The sequence below is a fragment of the Oncorhynchus nerka genome, linkage group LG3, assembly GCF_034236695.1.
Source record: "Oncorhynchus nerka isolate Pitt River linkage group LG3, Oner_Uvic_2.0, whole genome shotgun sequence".
Classification (NCBI taxonomy): Eukaryota; Metazoa; Chordata; class Actinopteri; order Salmoniformes; family Salmonidae; genus Oncorhynchus; species Oncorhynchus nerka.
The window spans coordinates 30137713-30155332 of NC_088398.1; the positions used below are offsets into that span (position 1 = coordinate 30137713).

Below are 17620 nucleotides of genomic sequence, written 5' to 3' on the forward strand. Positions count from 1 at the left end.
TCAGAGGATCTGCAGATCTTTGGAGGGGCTCCTCGCTGCAGACCCTTACACAGGAGTATCATTTTTGAAGCTGTCACATAGCTGAAAAGAGAACTGTAACTTATTAGTTCAGGTTCATGTTTTGTCTGCTGATACTACATTCTCTACTGGTCATATACATATATAATAATGGATTCAATAATGTAGTAATAGCTGCTTTCTGTACCTCTCTCCACTGATCTCAACAGTGACCTGCTCAAAGGGTTCCAGGACTGCACACCTCCCATTCCTCTTGGGTCAGAGCATCAGCAGGTGCATTGACAATGGCCAGGGTAGAGATGATGGCATCCTTTGACTCAATAAACATGAGAATTCCACCTTGTAGTGCAGTCTTGTTTAGGCCTCAGCCCAGGCATCCCCATCTGGCGTTGTGTAGACTTAAGTTTTTCAGCACCTAACTGTGCACCTGTGGTAGTATTCCACAGCTGCTTTCATGGCTTTGGTTATGTTAGCTGCATTGTCGCTAACACAACAGATCACTTTTCCATCTACTTGCCATTCTCAACAGTTCCTCTGCCAAGTTCTCTGAGGTGTGTCTGTCGCTGAACTCAAAGCAGTCCAGAAGACAGCTAGACATCGAAAAATCTTCAATGAAGTGACATGTATAAGAAGTGGTTACCCTTGATGTACAGCATTCAGTGGTAAGGCAAACTGCAGTAACCTTTTGGACTCTTTCCCGCACTGAAGTCTGCGTGCTCATGTACAGTTGTGGAATAAGTGATTTTGAAAGGATTTCCTGCTTGGAATTGTGTACACTGGATTTAGACTATTGTTATAATTTCTAAAACATCTGTCCTCCACTCACGAAAATGGCTGGAAATCGGTGACAATCATTTTAGCCAATGCAATGTGATCACGTTGGCCTTGTTTTGCTACAGACATAGACGTTTGGCATAAACTGGTTCATATAAGACTGCGTTGCTGTGGGTCGCGGAGTAGGCCTACGTGACTGAGTGGGTACGGAGATGCTGGCTCCACCACTATCACAAGCAGGCCCGCTAGTTTCTCGAAGCTCCGCTACAGCTAGCTTCACAGTTGGGTGCACAGTTCACATATACCGGTGTAGGTTGTGCTTAGAACCGGCTTTATATGAGATTTTTGGGGGCAAATTCTACACTGTGCTCTAACATTGTCTACATGATTAAAATGCATCCAAATGCTACTGTACTTCCGACTCATTTTCCAGCTGTTGATTTCACAGCTGTCCTTCCTCTCTCTCCTCGGCTGCTAAGTGTGTGACTGTGAGTTGGCTCGGCACGCATCTTTGGTTCATTGGTTGACAGGAACAACAGGTGAAGCTGTTAGTCTGAGCAGACAGTCAGAACGAATGTGTGCGCTTGAGCATTTAGGCCTATATTATTTTATTACTATTTTCGTTATTTGAAATAGTTAATTATATTCATTTAAATATTTTGATTATTCATATCTTAATTTTTAAAAATGTTTATAAATAGATTCGTCTCTTGATATTCGAGCCGGTTCCCAACGTTCACCTTCGCGACCGACCCATCACTAGTTGATAATAACAACACTTACAGTTGACCAGAGCAGCTCTAGCAGGGCAGAAATTTGATGAAGTTACCTGTTGGAAATGAGATTGCATGGCTGTGTGCTCGATCAGCAACGGGTGTGCCTGAAATAGCCGAATCCACTCATTTGAAGGGGTGTCCACATACTTTTGTATATATTGTGTATATGTTCAACACAACACCAATCATCAAAATGTATCACCCCCCCCCCCCACCTTACTTTACAACAGGCTAGGTTACAGTTGTATTTAATCATTTATATGTTACTGAACTCATAGTGTTGGCTTGATTGAGCTTTTATACATTAATAATTTGGGACTGGAGTAGATTGTGCCCGGAACCAGTAGCTAGTAGGAACTGTCTGTGCACAGCAGTGGTTCCACTCGAACAGTAAGATAATGAGTACACCACGGTCACATTGACCTGTCGATACCGAACAGAAACATACATGTAAAAAACAGACCACATGTATTCAAAGAAGTTTGAACGGTTCATCTTAGGGGTTTGTACCCGCTGTTTAACAAGCGCGGTGAATGGCACTACAACTTCAGCTCGGACTGCAGTCAGCTGGACTTCAGTGCGTAAACATCACAAGCAGTTTCTTGAGCGTCGCTCTCAAAATGGTTTCGCGGTTGTGAGGTATGGTACGCTTACATTTTAGTTTGCAGATGTGGTATGAGGGTCTTGGCGATTGCACATGGACTCAGTTTCTCTAACTTACTCCATGCTGACGGAAAATGGTTTCGTTCCAGGTAGTCTTTTTTGCAGCCTTGTGGAGCATCTTAGAAGGGTCCTCATGGGTTTTCATCACTAGACTAGAAAGCAAATGGAGAGGGGCCCACGTGAATAGCAACTAGTTTTCGTTGCGAAACGTTTTGCTATTGTGTGCACTAATTATTATACCCCAGGGTTGTATTCATAATTGTACGCGTTAGCAAATCTGATTATTCCAAATGTTCCCCAGTGTTGTATGGACTGTTTAGTTGAGCTTCTGTGTGTCCACCATGCATGTTCCCCCTCATTCTAGTTTTATGGCCCAGAAATAGCAAAAAAGTTCAAATGATTGAGTGACAAGTTTGCGCCAAATCTTTCTATGGGGGGTGATCCATGCCAGAATTAAGCCTCGAGAGGCTACTAATACCTCTCACCAAGTCCCCAAACGTCTTCCTAGTGCCATAAAATACTGCCATGAATTAACATGGACTGTCAATGGAGACAAGTTGGTTTCTAAAGCGTCAAACTGCCGACGCGTTCACATCACGTGACATGTACAGTTTAATTGGTCGATGTTGCTAAAATAGGGCTATTTTGAACGGTCATCCAACTCGGAATTCCAATTGAGAATTGTGTCTGTTACCGGATTAACAGAGACAGTCACCGTCACCATTCCATCCTTAGGCTATACATTTCTGTGAAGATGTCTTATGGTTAAAAGCAGGGTTCAAATTGAGGGGGTATGTGAGGATATAGGCCTAACCCTTGTTATAGAGATGAGCAAAAAGCATATGCTACCACGTTTTCTCAGCCATAGGAAAAGCAACGGTCCAGACTATATAAAGTGATCTAGGCTATAACAATGATTAACTCCACGATTATTTCTGCATAGTCTACTAGCCTATAGGTCTTACTCAGCCTCAACATCACAGGAAAATGTTGGTTTATTAAATGCTCTGCAATTTAGAGCTATGCCTTACTGCAAAATACCAAAAAGTTAGAATCGATATGGGTCTATGCATAGACCAAACAGCTTAACAGATAAAAATATTTTATTATTCAGGAGAATCCCATTGAATCAGGCTATTCATTTCAGTTGCGTTGTTAAGCGTATCCTTGAACCAAACATAACCGAAAACACCCCAGCCTGTTCTGATCACAGATCATGATGAAGCCTGAACATTTCAGCTGTTTGTCATTGATTTAGCTCACAATCGCCTACAGATTTGATACACATGAAGACCTTTATTTAATCTGGATTTGACAAACAAAAGTCTGATTAGGATCCTTACTTTCCTCCACGTCATATTTGCTACCAATTAGGCTAAATATATTCCTATTAATTTGCAAAGGCTAACCATTGCAATTAATGTTATTTACCATCTTGTGCTTTTTATGAATTAACAGGCATCAGGGTAAAAAATATCATTTCAATGCCCCCTCCCCACACATCGATGTTACTTACCTTACAGATCACAAAGTCAGACAAATTTCCATTCCATTCATATGCAAATACATTTGATTCATACACTGGCTTGTCTGACTGGCATGTTTTCATTTTAAACAGACCTCCCCTTATCTACACTGAAACAATATTCATCCTCTATGATTTAAAAAAAACTCATAGCTCATTAGTACACCCATATATAGATATATAGATAGTATGTCTTACAATACAACAATGTTGAACTAACAAATACCAGCAAGGGATACGTTACAATTTACAATAAAGTCCAGGCGCTGCTGCCCTCTTTGTTCTGAGTGTTTGCAGTGCTAGTGTTTTTAGCTAATCTGCTAATCACATTATGTGCCAAGTATGATAGTTTTCTTGCTCTTTCTTAGCAGATAATGACAATAACAGTAGCTGATGTAATGAAAAGTTGGAGCGTGGTTAGGTGTTAGGCAGGACCCCCTAGGTCCAGGAGAACAGGAGCAGAGTAAAGGGAACAGGGTAGGAGACAGACGTAAACAAGCAAACACACAGATTAAAACGATTATCAGGTATGTAAAAATAGTTATTGAATGATTTAATTTAAATGTTTGATTAGACATGCAATGATGTGAATGGCGGACCGAAAAGAAAGGATACAGGTCTCATTTTTTATGTCAGTGGGGTTGATGAGGGAGGTAAGGGATGGGCCCTGGAAAAGAGGGAGAGATGAGTTGTGAGAGAAACTCCAGGGCGGTGTCATGACCACTGGAGTCATACACTTTAACAGTACCTACCTGGATGTAGTTGAGGACTTGGTGGACTGTATATTATTTAGGGTTAGGTTTTTACTTAGCATTATGTGTTCTCTCCCAGATGCTTGTAAGGGCACAGATGACAGACCGGTAGGATTCCAGTTCAGGTTGTTTAATGACACCGAGTCACAGAGCAGTAATAGCACAGTGTGTGGCTTGACAATTAAGTTAACTAAGAGTTTGTGTGGTTCTGAAAAAAGGTTAAATTAAATGCAATAGTTAATGGCAGTTATAGGCTTAAAACAACCTCCAATTACATAACCATATGTAGCCATATTATTTATAGCTTATCTGCTGCACAGGGCAATACAACCTAACAACATGGCTGAGACTTTACTAATGAATGATCAGAGGAGTGCAATTACACAGCAGTACTGAGCAGCGCCATCATCCTCACACAACTGCATGAACTTGAATGTATAATCCATCCACAGGGCTCATTGCTAACAAAATACCCACAATCAGTATACAGTATACATCCAAATAACCACAGGGCATATAAGACGAGACACTGAAATGCTAACGCTAAATCTCTGAAATGAGATGGCAGAAACAACAAGGTTAGCAACCTTACAGTTGCTAGCTCGCGGTAGATTAGCATAACAAAGGTGTGCGTCCACAACACATGAATGATAAGAAATATGAACTCACATTTCTGAAGGATGCACACTTTCTCTAGTGACTTCTTTCCTTCTCCTCAGAGATCGCCCAGCATGCTCTGCTCCACATCACCTTTGGGCGGAGCTACAGCTATGATGAACTAATATTTACTCTCGATAGTCTTTCGTACACTGGAAGTGGGTGTTACTTAACGTGACCCAGTGGTTAGCCTAGAGATGGACTATTTGGAGAAACCCCTGGGCCAGTACTGCTGACAGCATGGCGATGCCGCCCACCACGAGGCGGCAAATGCAAATAGTTATCATCAGAGATTTTTAAATTCACCTTAACGGATGGTGACCCCAGCTAGGAGTACCAAGCTTTCCCAGGTCTCTCATTCCTTTTGTCCTTCTTCCAAGCCAAGTCATTCACCCGGATGTCGAGGCACTTGGTCCCCATGATTTTTCTCCGGTGGCTCTCCTTTTTCCTCATACACCCTATCCATGTTCAGTCTCACCTTGATTGATAATATAAATAAATCCAATTTATATTTCATACTATTACAAATACATATCTTATATCTCTTGGAAGGCCAGAAAATAAATGAACAGCGGACAATCATTTTTACCTGGCCAAAACCTCCACATCAAAAACCTCCAGACCGTGCTGAAGGTGGTCTTCGAAGGCGTTCTGATCTGGTTCGACAACTTCCACCACATCAGGTGGAGTATCAATGACCACAAAGTACGTTATACAAAAACGACAATAGAAAAACACTAAGTCAGTCACACATTTTTTATACTACAGTATATGCAATAATGTTATATACAATTGCATTGTTTACGTCAGTAAACTGCTGCGGCTCCCCTCGATACAGCAGGCGATAGGGTGAATACTCTGGAGGCCTGTACACTGCTGTGTTGTGTGTAAAGATAATTACCTTCAGATTGTCCTCCCACCATTCCTGGAACCCGTCAAGGGACTTGCCCATGTCAGTCCCATTGGTCCGTTCATCCAAATGTGGAGTCACCATACATCTCTACACATTAACATTATATCACTCACTGTACTATCAGTGTCAATTTCGAAAAACTCTAAATTACTGGATGCCTATGGGAAACAATACAAACAACCATTACATTATTAACCACTAACATGTAAGCTGACATTGACTAAATCCAACTAGGCTAGAGCTAACTAGCGCTTAGCCAAGCTAAATGTGGTTTGCATCAAGCTAGCGAACTGTTAAATGCTACTTTTGTACAAATGTTAACACTAACACATTTATTTGTGACATCCCATATTTATATATATATTACCTAAACTAAACTGAGCCTTTGTTCATAGAAAATAAAAGAGTACAGAAAGTTTGCACGCCATGTTGATCCCTTCTCGTTCATGTAAACCATTAGCAACCTAGCCTAACTCCATTACCTTACTTACAATGGGGGAAAATACCAACCAGTTTTTCACTCGGTTAAAACCTTAGCGGCAGTAATTGTATACATACGTACATTTAAATGCAAATACCTGGGAAGTAAAATAATTTTCAAATAAACCAAATTTGCCTTAACACAGTAGACCTAAATATTTCCTAATGATATCACTATTGAAATATAACCTACTTACTCCTCAGTTGCATTAAGGATTTTTTTTTTCATCGTCTCTAAGGAAGCACTCAAATCTCTTCTGCCACTTGTCTGTGTTGCCGCCTAGCTCTCAAATACCGTGCCAGTCTCTCTATGAATGGTCACTGCTATCCGGATTCCTTGGGACGTCCTTACCCTGAACCCTAAACTAACACTAAATGTAACTATTTTATACATTTATACTTGATCGAGGTAGGGACATCCCAAGGATAGCTGCTATGAACTCTATTCGACTGAAAGCCATGGACACAACTCTTATTGGTTGTCTGATGTAGGCTACTGGGAACTGTTAACAGTCTGATTGGCTAACAACATTTAGATCTGTATACAGCAAGATAAGATGACATACCATGCCATGAGGTGATGAAGGAAAGACAGATTACCTATAGATTGGACAATCTTTTCTAGGCCATTAGCAATAACAGGAAATACACAAGCCGTAAGCTACACTATAGATCAAGGTGTTTACGTCGGAATGTCTGCTTGCACAGAAAAAGTGTACGTTTCTAACATTTATGGTTGAGATTTAATTCATATCAATATAAACTATACACATTATGACTTTCATTAACACGCAACTCAGGCGTCACGCAGACATTAGTCATGTCAGTCAGACGTTCAATGCTAGGCAACAGCCACACAGTAGTACGGTTGCATCGGCTTATATATGTCTCTTATCACCCCCCATAGGTTTCCATAAAAAGCACTTCTCATCTGTAGTAGGCTAAGTGAATAACGTGATATGCCTCCACCTGTAATTTTTTATTTGTAAGGGCGGGGTCAAGTTTACCATTGAAGCTGCTTCACTCAACTCTGTCTCACGCTCCACCACTATAGAGTTTAGTTAGCCTCTTAGCTAGCTGTTAAAAGGTTGTTTTTATTAGCCTTCGCCTATTTGGCCAGCTCAAACCAACTGATCTGCCACGTTGGATATCAGAAATTGGCTTTGCCAAAGTACCCAAACAAGCCAAAAGGAGAAGGATAGCGATGAGCGGCAGCGTCAACCATCGAGGCCGCTGCCAAGCCTAGCAGCGATGATGCTGTCGAGCTCCAGCTAGCTGTGCATGCAGATCTTACCCACCCTTCCACAAGCTCCACCAGGATAACGGCTCCACAGCCCCTCCACCGCCGACTGTTCCTGACGATCTTGGAACAGAGTAGCCAGCCCAGGTTAGCTTAGAATCCTACCCTAGCTGCAGGGTTTCTGTCCAAAAACATTCATCTAATAGCAACTGGTTCATAGGAAGAGAGTGGCTGGAATACTCGTTTACTGCAGATAGGGCATTTTTGTTTCCTATGTCGAAAGTTCTATGTTGGGTCCAATGCTAACGCAGACAAGGCCTTCACCCATACTGGGTATTCTGCCTGGAAGCATGCTATTGATAGTACCAAAGGATCTGACGCTGCTCACCCAAATATTTATATATTCTTAATTCCATTCCTTTACTTTAGATGTGTTGTGAAATTGTTAGATATGACTGCACTGTCGGAGCTAGAAACACAAGTATTTCGCTACACCCGCAATAACATCTGATAAACATGTGACAAAATCAGATTTGATTTGCTAGGCACGCATCAAGCAAAGAGCATTTGAAATGCACTGTGAAAAGAAACCATTTTGAAGTGCTATGGGAAATATTGGTGTCAACACTTGTTAATGACAGGCAGCTGGCAAGAGATCACAGAATTTTGGCGATTGTGGACATCATTGACTTACTTTAAACCAGTAACCACTGAGGGGGACATTGGACATGATAGAGTTGGGGGGGATTATGGACTTTTTCAGTCTGATGGAATATACTCTAGGAAAAGACGAGGAACTTGGCAAGGTGTTTTAGCACCATAAACCCACAACGCCGCACACGTCACGCAATATTCCAAATGAAATCATAGGGCTCATGAGTGGAGTGTCCACAGCTACATCCACTGTCACAAATGCGTTCAGTCAGCACGGAAGAAGCGCTAGGACTGTTCAACTAATCCAACTGGCATTTTGAGGGGAAAGATTTCGGGGAAAATGGAATGATCGACTACTCAAGATGCTCCACAGAGCATCGCCGAGGCTGCAACTTCTGAAAAGGTAACAAACAATCTGGCTGGTTGGTTTCAATCAAAATTAAAATTAAACCCCTACAACTCATCCAGAACGCCGCAGCCCATCTGGTGTTCAACCTTCCCAAGTTCTCTCACGTCACCCCGCTCCTCCGCTCTCTCCACTGGCTTCCAGTTGAAGCTCGCATCCGCTACAAGACCATGGTGCTTGCCTACGGAGCTGTGAGGGGAACGGCACCTCAGTACCTCCAGGCTCTGATCAGGCCCTACACCCAAACAAGGGCACTGCGTTCATCCACCTCTGGCCTGCTCGCCTCCCTACCACTGAGGAAGTACAGTTCCCGCGCAGCCCAGTCAAAACTGTTCGCTGCTCTGGCCCCCCAATGGTGGAACAAACTCCCTCACGACGCCAGGACAGCGGAGTCAATCACCACCTTCCGGAGACACCTGAAACCCCACCTCTTTCAGGAATACCTAGGATAGGATAAAGTAATCCTTCTCACCCCCCCCCCCCCCTTAAAAGATTTAGATGCACTATTGTAAAGTGGCTGTTCCACTGGATGTCTTAAGGTGAACGCACCAATTTGTAAGTCGCTCTGGATAAGAGCGTCTGCTAAATGACTTAAATGTAATGTAAATGTAAAATCTTGGTTGCATAGCCAGTGGCGTCATTTCAGAAAATATAGGTTTTGGGCTGTCTTTCTGTAGCGTGTAGGGGGCTTCCCATGGTGCTGATAGAGGCGTGAAATCTCCACTACGCTACCTGTCACTTCTTTCAGCATAAAAGTTGCATTATTTTGGTAAGACATTCACATGGGCTGTTTGTAATGGGTGAATTACTCTATCTTGTAGCCTAGATTCATGACCAAAATAGCCTTGTTTTAAGTGTGTAGGGCACTGTCTATTGTGCTGCTACAGTGCAGAGGAGACTGGTGCAAAAGTAGTCTGTAGTCTACCTGTCCCTTCAAAAGCACTTAAAGGTCTCTGTCTCAGCATTCTAACTTCATGTTTCATTTAGTATAGCGTGATATAAGCAGAATTCAATATAATTCCAATGCATGAGCCCCCCAAAATAGTGCGCCCTCACTGCCTCCTTAGTCAATGTATCCTGCTGTTGCGTCCGGTGTGTGCACTAACGAATATATGACCCAGCCATTGTGCGCTCTACGCTGTGTGACTGCAATAGAGACGACCTTGGACGTCCTCAATGTATAATCCATGTCACTATTTGAGTACCCGATGACCATTGTTTTGTGTCTTTAGGATTCGCCACGCCTCCAAGACCACTGTGGACCCAAATGAGGTGAAGAGGTTCCAGCTTCTTGCCACCAAGTGGTGGAACGAGCAGGGAGACTTCGCAGCCCTCCACTCAATGAACGACCTCAGGGTGCCTTTCATACGGTGCGTGTGTGTATGCCTATAGTTTATTCACCCCCATTACTCACGCCATTGCATATTATTAAAGATGCCACCATCATCCAGTGACTTGGGGCTACTTCAGACGTAGAGTCTATGTCGGAGCCAGTTACAAATCTTCACGGATCCACCAGTACCCGAATACTCAGGTCTGGATTCATAATTCGAAATAATGCCGGTTCTGATATTATTGTTACGGGTCTATGTTATGTGTAATTTGCACTGACTTGTCCGGGAGAGCCCATACAGATCTGAACACAACTGCTGTCGTAGAGAGAGAGCAATTTGTTAAATTATGCTAATGCTCTTGCTTTTCACAAGAGTGGCGCGTGTAGCTTGTTGTTGGCCAATTCTAAATCATTCAAAGCTGAAATTAGCTACCGATTGGCTATAGAGCCTCACTGTGTGTGTGTGTGGCAAAAGTCAGGAGATATCTAATCAATGGAAGATGTTATTTGTAAATGTAGGATTAGAAAGCCCATGCACTGCGTATGCACTGCAGCCACAGTTAGCATCGTAACTTTTTTATTTGAGTTTAAGATCTCATACAACGATGTGTACTGCTCCCTTCACAGAACAGCGCAAACTGGCGCTAACCAGAATAGAAAGAGTGGGAGGCCCCGATGCACAACTGAGCCAGAGGACAAGTACATTAGTGTCTAGTTTGAGAAACAGACGCCTCACAAGTCCTCAGCTGGCAGCTTCATTAAATAGTACCCGCAAAACACAACGCCAACAGCGAAGAGGCGACTCCAGGATGCTGGCCTTCTGTGACCACTGGTCACTCTGACAGAGCTCTAGAGTTCCTCTATGGAGATGGGAGAACCTTCCAGAAGGACAACCATCTCTGCAGCACTCCACCAATCAGGCCTTTATGGTAGAGTGGCCAAACAGATGCCACTCCTCAGTAAAACCAAGATTTTAACTCTTTGGGTCAGAATGCCACGGGTCAGGTCTAGAGGAATCCTGGCACTGTCCCTATGGTGAAACGTGGTGGAAGCATCATTCTGTGGGGATGTTTTTCAGCGGCAGGGACTGGGAGGCTAGTCGGGATCAAGGGAAAGATGAACAGAGCAAAGTACAGAGAGATCCTTGATGAAAACGTGCTCCAGAGCGCTCAGGACCTCAGACTGGGGCGAAGGTTCACCTTCCAACAGGACAACGACCCTAAGCACACAGCCAAGACAACGCAGGAGTGGCTTCGGGACAAGTCTCTGAATGTCCTTGAGTGGCCCACAAGAGCTTGAACTTGAACCCGATCTAACATCTCTGGAGAGACCTGAAAATAACTGTGCAGCGACGCTACCCATCCAACCTGACAGAGCTTGAGAGCATCTGCAGAGAAGAATGGGAGAAACTCCCCAAATACAGGTGTGCCAAGCTTGTAGCATCATACCCAAGAAGTCTTGAGGCTGTAATCGCTGCCAAAGTTGCTTCAACAAACTACTGAGTAAAGCCTCTGAATACTTAATTTTTAATACATTTGCAAACATTTCTGAACCTGTTTTTGCTTTGCCATTATGGGGTATTTTGCGTAGATTTGATCAGTAACATTTAATCAAGTTCAGAATAAAGCTGTAAAGTAACAAAATGTGGAAGAAGTCAAGGGGTCTGAATACTTTCTGAATGCACTGTATGCCTCTGGGGATGGGGTGGACAGAGTGGTTGTGTGTTTTCATAGTGTGACCTCTGATCTCTATTTCAGGGATAATCTGTTGAACGTACATGGCGGGCGGCAGCCGGGGAAACCCCTGGCAGGGCTCAGAATACTGGACGTAGGCTGTGGCGGTGGGCTGCTCACTGAGGTAAAATGTGTGTGTGTAAGAACGAGATAGATATGAAGTCTGATGCTGCTGTGGACAGACTCCTATCCCTATACGCCTGCTTGGAAATTCCAATTGTTTGAATTGCAAGCTATCAAATCAGATTTAGCTTCACTTTGAATGTAGCCTGTACAGTACAATTTTGCTTGTGATTGCAAGCCTTTTCCTTGCTCTACTTGCTCTACCAGTTGCTAATAATATGTTTAAATGTCAACTAAATTCACATTTCTTTTCAATTTGACTGGTCAGGGTTTGGTGGAAAGGACAGTTCGTCGTTTGTTTGTGTTTGTTAGTTTTTTGACAACTTCACATCTACAAAGGATTGCATTTGTTTCCTTTCTCTTATTTGAAGTGAACACACACCAGCAGTTTGATTGGAGGAGACAACTTCAGGTCTGATATAGCTCTCTATCACAGACACATACAGACAGAGTGAGAAACACACACACACAGTCTGTTAGACTTTAGGCTGTATGAGTCTGTCTCAGAGAATCGTGTCGTTAGGGAAATTCCCTTCAGAAGAGATCAGCTGTGGAAGGATGGCGATTGGCTGCGGGTGAGCAGGCAGCACTACGCTGTGAACACGCGTGCCAACGCCATACACACATTTAGCCAGAAGGTGGTGCTGCGTCTCAGGGACTTTCATCAACTCTCCTCAAATTCTCTATCGAAATTCCTCCCAATCCCCACCGGCCACCTCTCCCTCCCCCTCTACCTTCCTTCCAGCACTTCACTCACTAAATAGACTGTCAGTGTTCTTTCAAGGGTCAGGCGTTCGTAATTCTATTGTAGAATCCATATGCATGAACTCACTTTCGCTCTCTCTGCCGTGGCTTCATTCTATCATGTCGCTCTATAGACGGACAGTGTTCTTTTAAGGGCCAAGTATTCATCATTTTACTCTGGAATCCAATTAGTGCCTTCAGAAAGTATTCACATCCTTTGACTTTTTCAAAAATGTTGTTGTGTACAGCTTGAATTTTAAAAATGGATTCAATTGAGATTGTGTCACTGATCTACACACAATACCCCATCATGAATTTAGTTTTCATTTTTTACAAATGTATTAAAAATGTAAAGTTGAAACGTCTTTTATGGCAACTAAATAAGTACAGGAGTAAAAATGTGCATAACAAGTCACATAATTCTCAGACTCTCTCTGTGCGCAATAATAGTGTTTAACATGGTTTTTGACTGACTACCCCATCCTCTGTACCCCACACACACAATTATCTGTAAGGTCCCTCAGTTGAGATGTGAATTTCAAGCACAGATTCAACCACAGAGACCAGGGAGGATAACCAATAACTCGCAAAGAAGAGCACCCATTGGTAGAAGGGTGTAAATAAAATTTTAAAAAGCAGACACTGAATATCCCTTTGAGCATGGTGAAGTTATTAATTACACTTTGGATGGTGTATCAATACACCCAGTCACTACAAAGATGCAGGTGTCCTTCCTAACTCAGTTGCCAGAGAGGAAGAAAACTGTTCAGGGATTTCACCATGAGGCCAATGATTTTAATGGCTGTGATAGGTGACAACTGAGGATGGATCAACAACATTGTAGTTACTCCACACTACTAACCTCAATGACGGAGTGAAAAGAAGGAAGCCTGTACAGAATAAAAATATTGCATCCTGTTTGCAATAAGGCACTAAAATACTGCAAAAAAAGAGAGTGAGGAAGAGGAGTAGCAGAAGTGGCAAAGAAATGTACTTTTTGTCCAGAATACAAAGTATTATGTTTGGGGCAAACACATCACTGAGTACCACTCTTCATATTTTCAAGCATGGTGGTGGCTGCATCGTGTTATGGGTATGCTTGTCATTGGCGAAGACTAGGGAGTTATTCAGGATGAAAAGAAATGGAATAGACCTAAGCACAGGCAAAATCGTAGAGGAAAATCCTGGTTCAGTCTGCTTTCCACCAGACACTGGGAGACACATGTACCTTTCAGCAGGACCATAACCTAAAACACAAGGCAAAATATACACTGGAGTTGCTTACCAAGATGACATAGAATTTTCCTGAGTGGCCTAGTTACAGTTTTGACTTAAATCAGCTTGAAAATCAAAGGCAAGACATGAAAATCGCTGTCTAGCAATAATCAACAACCAACTTGACAGAGCTTGAATCATTTTAAAAAGAATGGGCAAATATTTGCCCAATCCCGGTATGCAAATCTCCTAAAGACTTACACAAAACCACTCACAGCTGTAATCTCTGCCAAAAGTGATTCTAACAGGGGGTTTTAATACTTATTTAATCAAGATATATTAGTGTGTTACAATTTAAAAATGTTTATGGAAAGTATAATTTTCATTCCACTTAACGGGGCACTGTGTGACAATGAAATCAATTTTAATCCCACCTTGTAACAAAATGTGTGAAAAGTTTCTGAAGGCACTGTATGTATAAACTCACTTTCTCTACCCTCCCTCTCTCCCAACCTCCCAGCCCTTGGGTAGACTGGGGGCAGATGTGCTAGGCATTGACCCGGTGGCAGACAGTATTGGGACAGCGGAGGTACATGCCTGGCATGATCCAGACCTGCGTGGCAATGTGCGCTACCGTGCCATCACTCTGGAGGAGCTCTCTGAGAAGGGGGGGAAGGGAGCGGGTCAGTTTGATGCGGTGGTGGCCTCTGAGGTGGTAGAACATCTGGCTGACCTGGAAACCTTCACACTCTGCTGCAACCAGGTGCTCAAGGTGGGTCATGTGACTCGCGTGTGATGTGACTGTTTTTTCTGAGAGAACAGTCACTTCATTGAGTTATCCGTGTTTTCTGTGGTATGTGAGTGATTTGTACTATCGACGGTCCCCTTTACCTGATCTTCCAGTGTTTTTTTTCTATTGAATTCGTATCTGTCAAACTTGTGTCGCTGCCACTCAATTGACAACAATAGAGCCATCCGAAGCAACACACATCTGTTGGGTCACATTCATTAGTGTACACAACAACAACAACAACAACAACAAAAACATTTTTGCAACAGAAAAGGAAAATGAGGGCCTCCCAGGTGGCGCAGTGGTCTAGGGCACTGCATCGGAGTGCTAGGTGTGCCACCAGAGACTGGGTTCGCGCCCAGGCTCTGTCGCAGCCGGCCGCGACCGGGATGTCCATGGGGCGATGCACAATTGGCCTAGCGTCGTCCGGGTTAGGGAGGGTTTAGCCGGTCTGGATATCCTTGTCTCATCGCGCACTAGCGACTCCTGTGGCAGGCCAGGCGCAGTGCGCACTAACCAAGGTCGCCAGGTGCACGGTGTTTCCTCCGACACATTGGTGCGGCTGGCTTCCGGGTTGGATGAGCGCTGTGTTAAGAAGCAGTGCGGCTCTGTTGGGTTGTGTTTCGGGGGATGCATGACTTTCGACATTCGCCTCTCCCGAGCCCGTACGGGAGTTGTAGCGATGAGACAAAAGATAGTAACTACTAATAATTGGATACGAAATTGGGGAGAAAAGGGGGGGTAAAAATTCAACAAAAAAAGAAAAGGAAAATTAGCATTTCTTATTGGACCAGGTACCAGTCCAGGAAGTCTCCTGGTCTGGTGCCTAATGAACACAACCCTGGGTTGTAACGGTCTCCCTACTGTGTGCAGCCAGGAGGCTCTCTCTTCATCACCACCATCAACAAGACCCAGCTGTCGTACGCCCTGGCCATCGTGGCAGCAGAGGAGGTGCTACGCATCGTGCCCAGCGGAACCCATGACTGGGATAAGTTTGTCACCCCCGTGGAGCTGGAGCGCCTGCTGGAGTCCAGTGAGTCTGCCTGCTCTTCCTTCACATGCTGCTCTTCTTCGCTCTTTCTACTGTCCCTTTTGGTCTTTTACTATTGTGCTGGTGCCTCTTTTTGAAGGCAAACTGGTGTCTTTGTTTGGCTCATTCTTTCGTTCTCACTTTCCAATACGTGGTTGTGTGTGTGTGAGACCCTCTCTCTCGCTCTCTTTCTCTAATCCATTCGCTCGCTTTCTGTCTTTTCAATTGTCCCATTCTCTTATTTCTCATCCTCTCTTTCTCACCCATTCTTTCCCTATCCCTCTCTTTCTCTGTCTGACCAATTCCTCTCTCTCTACTCCGTCCCAGATGGTTTCCATGTGGAGTCTATCCGAGGGATGCTGTATAACCCTCTGTCACGGGCCTGGAGCTGGACAGAGAGCACCAGCATCAACTACGCCCTGCACGCGGTCAAACTCGAGGAGGAACCGAACCCCGACGAGGACGACCCCGAAGACCCCACCGTGATAGTTGCCCAAGCTAAGGCCAGACGCTGGTACAACTGACTTGACCATGGAAGAGAGAGTGGTCAGCTGCAGCACAGATCTTCTGATCTCTGAAAGGAAAGGCAATGGACCTAACAAAAACAAAGCTATTGAAAGTTATAGTTCAGTGCTTGATACAAGTACATGATGTTTTCTTTCAGCCAGGCCATGATTGTTCTGTGAGTTCAAGCTTAATGAGTCCCTCTGAATTGTGTGAACTGTTTAAGCTTTCGAGGCTTGTCATTACAATGCCATCTGTTATGGTAGAAGTGTTCATCACCATGGTTGACATCTCAGGTCTCTGATTTACTATTGAGCAAGATGTTTTCTTCAAGTAGAGTCACAATGTGTCTGTTCATCAAAATCCATTGTGTGGATATTGTTTGTCTTGACATGCTTATTAATATCCTCCATTAGGAAATGAAATAGTTTCCTTTAAGATTCTCTGATCTGATGATTATTCCTCTCTAGTGTCATTTCAACAGTGTGAAAATATAGTCCAAATCAGTGATGTGTTGTTCGTTGTAAGTTTTTTGCTGATTTTCAGGATCTCAGTAGAGGGCTTTTTATATTAGAACATTCTTTAGATTTTCTGTCCACACATTTCATGACACAAATGTTATTCTAGTCATGCCCAACTGGCTTCTAACAAATTGCATTTAAAAGCTGTTCATTCTATGCCCAAACTATTGATAATGGGTCGATGTAGGCTATAGTCGATGTAGGCTATAGTCTAACAGTCATGGGATGGTTTTCAGTCACATACTTAAGCAGCATAAGATTCCTCTGCCATAAATTGAGCAGACCAGGTTTGAACAGGATGAACATGTCTACAATTTGTCCAGTACACTAGTCTACCTCCAGTGACATGAGCGCTCGACTACGAAGCCGCTGGAGTGCGCGCTCTTCTTGCAGTAAGCATTTTTGATGTATAAGCCTTCTTATTGAATATATATATATTTAAAGAAAAAGTGAATCGGTAGGAAGCGATCATAAACTGATCAATTAATACGGTTTCAGAACTACTATGAACCGAACCTTTTGGGAAAAGCAGAGCGCACGGATGCAGGCGGCACTGGTTTGGCACCAATTATTTATATTCACACTGACTGATATACATTATTGTAAATTTTGGAAGCCATAGAAATGCATATATTAATGTCTACATTCGTTTTTGCCACGTATTATATTACAAACACCTCAATGCATACTTTCTATTGTATTATGTGGGCTGAACATAAAAATAAAACGATTTTTATCTTCCAAGTATAATTTAAAGAAATGACTAATG

The 17620-nt window shown here is 43.2% G+C and overlaps 1 protein-coding gene across 1 annotated transcript; it reads left to right on the plus strand.

The window, feature by feature from the left end:
* Window positions 1-1942: 1942 nt before the first annotated feature.
* LOC115106538 (ubiquinone biosynthesis O-methyltransferase, mitochondrial-like) lies at window positions 1943-16840 on the plus strand. Its single transcript, XM_029629378.2, has 6 exons — window positions 1943-2207; window positions 10091-10228; window positions 11949-12048; window positions 14527-14778; window positions 15670-15829; window positions 16154-16840. Exons 1-6 carry the CDS (start codon window positions 2035-2037, stop codon window positions 16348-16350), a joined length of 1020 nt encoding a protein of 339 aa, XP_029485238.1. The 5' UTR covers window positions 1943-2034; the 3' UTR covers window positions 16351-16840.
* The last annotated feature ends 780 nt before the right edge of the window (window positions 16841-17620 follow it).

Excerpts from the sequence above, each read along its gene's own strand:
- LOC115106538 (XM_029629378.2), top strand. The coding sequence starts at position 2,035 with ATGTATTCAAAGAAGTTTGAACGGTTCATCTTAGGGGTTTGTACCCGC. Across the intron at positions 12,049-14,526 it reads GCGGTGGGCTGCTCACTGAG|CCCTTGGGTAGACTGGGGGC; the intron begins GTAAAATGTGTG and ends CCAACCTCCCAG. Across the intron at positions 14,779-15,669 it reads GCTGCAACCAGGTGCTCAAG|CCAGGAGGCTCTCTCTTCAT; the intron begins GTGGGTCATGTG and ends TACTGTGTGCAG.